This window comes from Meleagris gallopavo, unplaced genomic scaffold (genome assembly GCF_000146605.3).
Source record: "Meleagris gallopavo isolate NT-WF06-2002-E0010 breed Aviagen turkey brand Nicholas breeding stock unplaced genomic scaffold, Turkey_5.1 ChrUn_random_7180001852996, whole genome shotgun sequence".
In the NCBI taxonomy this organism is placed as follows: Eukaryota; Metazoa; Chordata; class Aves; order Galliformes; family Phasianidae; genus Meleagris; species Meleagris gallopavo.
This window is the reverse complement of record NW_011119660.1, coordinates 4,120-8,918: the sequence shown is the minus strand read 5'-3', so window position 1 is coordinate 8,918 and position 4,799 is coordinate 4,120. Positions and strand designations below refer to the sequence as shown.

The 4,799-nt window shown below is 59.1% G+C and overlaps 1 protein-coding gene across 1 annotated transcript in view; it reads right to left on the bottom strand.

Moving 5' to 3' along the window:
* Positions 1-93: 93 nt before the first annotated feature.
* The window catches only part of LOC104915807 (valine--tRNA ligase, mitochondrial-like), an 8,811-nt gene continuing 4,105 nt past the window's right edge, over positions 94-4,799 (bottom strand). The window contains 15 exon segments of the mRNA XM_031557543.1: positions 94-255; positions 832-947; positions 1,664-1,775; positions 1,858-1,907; positions 1,910-2,057; positions 2,598-2,728; positions 2,731-2,749; positions 2,838-2,965; positions 3,066-3,144; positions 3,228-3,296; positions 3,612-3,716; positions 3,801-3,926; positions 3,997-4,067; positions 4,463-4,483; positions 4,486-4,567. Of these exon segments, the coding sequence (XP_031413403.1) occupies positions 109-255; positions 832-947; positions 1,664-1,775; positions 1,858-1,907; positions 1,910-2,057; positions 2,598-2,728; positions 2,731-2,749; positions 2,838-2,965; positions 3,066-3,144; positions 3,228-3,296; positions 3,612-3,716; positions 3,801-3,926; positions 3,997-4,067; positions 4,463-4,483; positions 4,486-4,567 (1,404 nt within the window). The 3' untranslated portion in view covers positions 94-108.

Sequence of the window (4,799 nt, the reverse complement as noted above, 5' to 3'; positions counted from 1 at the left end):
GGGGGTCGGTGAGGAAAAGAGAAAATCTGGCATTAATGAGAGCAGCATGGATAAAGAGCCCTCCCCCCCACCAACAAATAAGGTTAACGGGTTAATTGACAGTGTTAATTAGTTAATGAGAGCCCCTACCTGGCGTTGGTGGGGGGAGGAGGATGTGGGATTCTCCCCCCCAGGGGTGAGGGCACGGAGGCGGCGCTGGAGGCTGAGGCTGCGGGCGTGGAGCCGGGCACGTTCAGAGTGGGGGTCCACCAGGCCCTGCGGGGGGCAGAGGCATCCCATAATGGCACCGGACCCCCACCTGGGTCCTCCAACATCCCATGATGCACTGGGGTCTTCCAACATCCCATAATGCCTCATGGTCCTCTCAAATCCCACGATGATACGGGACCCCCATCTGGGTCCTCCAACATCCCATAATGCCTCATGGTCCTCTCAAATCTCACGATGATACGGGACCCCCGTCTGGGTCCTCCAATATCCCATGATGCCTCAGGGTCCTCCAATATCCTATAATGCCCCACGGCCCTCTCACATCCCATAATGCCACAGGACCCTCACCTGGGTCCTCCAGCATCCCACAATGCATTGGAATCTCCCAATATCCCACAATGCATTGGGGTCCTCCCACTCTGGGTCCTCCAACATCCCACAATCCCATGGGGTCTTCCCACCCCGGGTCCTCCAGCATCCCCCAGTGCACTGCGGTCCTCCCACTCCTGGTCCTCCAGAATCCCACAATCCCATGGGCCCGCCCACCAATGCTGCTCACCTGCAGACAGATGTGGACGTGGATCCCGGTCCCTGTGGGAGCCTCCACCCATCCAGGCCTCACTTCCGGCCCCGCCCCTGGGGGAGGAGCTCCACGGGCCCCGCCTGTGCCAGGGCCTGGAGCGTGGGGCTCAAATCCAACATGGCGTCCTGCAGCGCTGCTGGGCATCGCACTGCCACTATGGGGGACAGGGGGAGACTCAACATTCCCACTTCCGGTGGCCATTTTGGACCCTGATACCCAGCTTCCAGTGGCCATCTTGGGCTTTGATATCCCCACTTCCGGTGGCCATCTTGGGCTTTGATACTCCTACTTCTGGTGGCCATCTTGGCCCGATATCTTGAATTCCAATGGACATCTTGGCTCCTGATACCCCCATTTCTAGCAGCCATCTTGGGCTCTAATACCCCACTTCCGGTGGCCACTTTGACCCCTGATACCTTGACTTCCGGTGGCCATCATGGGCTTTGATACTCCCACTTCCTGTGGCCATCTTGGGCTTCGATACCCTCCATCCTGTCGGCCATCTTGGGCCTCAATTTACCCATCTTGCCAGCCATCTTGGACCTCAATACCGCCCCTTTGGGCAGCCATCTTGGGCCTCAATATCCCTATTTCCGGTTACCATCTTTAGTCCCAACTCTCCCACTTCCATCAGCCATCTTGGGCCTCAACATTCCCACTCCTGTAGCCATCTTGGGCCTCGAAGCCTTGACTTAACATCAGCCATCTTGGGCCCTGACACCCCAACTCCACTCGGCCATCTTGGGCCTCAACTCCCATAATTCCAATGGCCGCCTTCTTGTGCCTCAACGCCCCCCATCCCCCCACAGCCCCATTGGCCACGTCAGACCTCGCCCCCTGCCCCCCCCGTCGGCCATCTTGGCCACTCACCACGCGGCCGCGCAGCACCGAGGCGGAACACATCCCTCAGAGCTCTCACAGTCCTCACCACCTCCCTCATGGCCTCCACCTCCGCCTCCACCTCCGGGCAGAGCCAACGGGCCTGGAAAGGGAGGAAGGAAACTGAGGCACGAGATGGCGAGGATGGCACCCGACAGCCCCACGGGGCCACGTGTGGCACCCACCAGCATGGCGGCGGAGGGGAACGGAGCAAGGCAGAGGGTGGGGGCGCTGGGGGGGCACGGGGAAGGCGGTGCCACAATTCTTCGGCCAAGAAGGGGGAGAGGGGAGCGAGGAGGCGGAGGCCCAACTCGGCGCAGCTCAGCAGCGTCTGCAGCGTGGTGGGGTCCGGGTCAGGGCGGCGGAGGGAGGGTTTGACGGCCTCCTGGGGACAGAAGGACGAGGTGAGGGTGTGGGGACGGACAGATGGACGAATGGATGGGCCCTGAGGTGGGGAAGGTTTGAGGGGATGCAAGAAGACATACGGACGGACGGAAGTTGAGGGGGAAGGATGGAGAAGATCTGATTGGGTTGGATGGACAGATGGATACATGATCGACGGTAGATAAAGGTCAGCGATGAGTGGGACAGACAGACGGACGTGGTCAAGGAGGGTCAACGTCAAGGAGATGCAATGGTTGGGTGGGATGGACAGACGGACAGAGTCAACCGTAGAAAAACGTCAACAATGAGTGGGATGGAAAGATAGGCACAGTCAAGGAAATGAGACAGGTTGGGGAGCACGGACAGACGGACACGGTCGACGGTAGATAAAAGTCAGCAACTAGTGGGATGGACAGACGGACGCGATCAAGAGGGCTCAACATCAATGAGATGCAAGAGAGCGAAGTGGATGGGCGCAACACCGGGGCAGAACACAGACAACCACAGGATGGACGGACGGACAGACAGACACGCCACCAACCAAGTAGACGTCGCAGAAGGACCTGAGCCAGAAGTGCTGTGCAGCAGCCGTGGCCCCGTGCACCTCCAGAGCTTCCATCCTCTTCCCAAAATCACCCACCGCCCGCGCCAGGCGGCTCAGCACCCACCGGCCATGGGAGCGTGGGGGGCCGTCTGCCAACAACGGGAAAATTGGGTTTGGGGAGGCGGGGGGAAAGATGGAGACCCCAACCTCACAGCCACCCCCACCCCGCCCTGTTACCTCCTCGGGGGGCCGAGGGATGAAGTGGGGACCGAGGGCAGCGAGGACGAACTTGACGGCGTTCCAGATTTTGTTGCAGAAGTGGCGTTGGTTCAGCACGGCGGCCACGTCCAGGCGGATGTCATCGCCTTTTTTGTTGAGGGAGGGGAGAAGGAGAGACAACGGATGGTGGCTGGAGGGTGGAGGGGGACGTTGGGGACCCCCGTGCCCCCCTCTTTAAGTCCTCACCGTGGGCGTTGTGGGAGCACAGCGCAAGGCGGAGGGCGTCGGTGCCGCATTCGGGGATGCCATGGGGGAACTGGCGCTTCTGGGGGGGATGCGGAATTTTGGGGGGGACGCAAAGGGTTTGGGGTGACACAGAGGAGTCTGGGGGGGGCGTGGGGGTCCCACCTGCCCCTCTGAGGCCACTGCCAGTTCATGCGGGTCGAGGACGGTGCGGCGCAGCTTCTCCTGCAGCTCCTGCAAGACAGGAGAGCCTACAGTAACAAAGGGGCTGATGTGGGGAGGGGGAGACCCTACAACAAACAAAAGGGTCGTGTGGGGTAGAAGAGAGCTCACAATAATAAAGGGGCTGATGTGGGGTAGGGCAGAGCCTACAATAACAAAGGAATTGGTGTGGGGAGGCAGAAACCCCTACAAAAACAAAAGGTTATCGTAATGATTATCGTTACTATCGTGTCTGTGCAGGATCTGTTAGTTATTATAGGGTCCCCAAAACCAAAAATTGTTATTGTAGGGTCTGCCCAAAGCGATGTTTGTTATTGTAGGACCTACCTGAAGTGATGCTCCACCAATAACATCCCGGGGGTCAACGACGTTCCCCAGCGATTTGCTCATCTTCCGCCCCGCTGCGTCGCGCACCAGAGAGTGCAGCAGCACCTAGAAGCAACGGGGTGGGGGATATAGGGACAGCGACCCCTCCCCAGGGGGCATTTTGGGGAGAATTTGGGATATTTTGGGTACCTGGGAGAAGGGCAGGTGCCCGGTGAGCTCCTGTCCCAACATCACCATGCGTGCGACCCAGAAAAAGAGCAGATCGCTGCCTGTCTCCAGTAGGGTTGTGGGGTAGAAGCGATGCAGATCGGCGGTCTGGGGGGGACGTAGGGGGGTTACAGGGTGTCCCCATGTTGTCCCCATGATGTCCCCATGTTGTCCTCACCTCTTCGGGCCACCCCAGGGCGGCGAAGGGGAAGAGAGCGGAAGAGAACCACGTGTCCAGGACGTCAGGGTCTGGGGGAAATGAGAGTAAAAAATGGGGTGGGGTCCTAAAAGGGAAATGAGTGGGGGTCCTAAATGGGGAAAAAAGGGGGCCTGAAAGGGAACTGGGGGTTCGTGGGGGGATCTCGGGGGGGAGAAAAAAGAATTTGTGGGTTTAAGGGAGGATTTGAGGAAAGAATGAGAATTTGGGGTTCATAGGGGGTGTTTGGGGGGGGAATTCAGAATTTGGGGGTTCAAGTGGGGAATTAAAGGGGAAATGAGAATCTGGGGGCTCATAGGAGGATTTGGGGGAGGAAAAATAGGAATTTGGGGGCTCAAGGGAGGATTTGAGGGGGGAAACAGCACTTTGGGGCTTCACGGGGAGATGTTGGGGGGGGTGAAATGAGGATTTTGGACCCCCCACTCACCTTGTTGCAGCTCTATGTCCCCGGGGGGGCATGGCAGAGGCGGGCAGCCTCATCCTGGGCTTCGTCCTCACTGCGTGCCACCACCCAGAGCCCCGTGTCGGGGGGTCACTGCCTACAAACCCCACTTTGTAGGCAGGCACCCGGTTGCCCCCACCACAGCTGTCGAGAGAGGCACCAATCCCTGGGGGTGGGGGGGGGGGCGGTGGGGTCAGCAGGGGGGGAAGGGACCCCTCATCCATCCCCCAAGGGCATTTCAGGGTTACTTCATATGAATTTTGGGGATGCTGTTTCATGATTTTAGAGATTTGGGGGAGACCTAAACATTTTTTTAAGGATT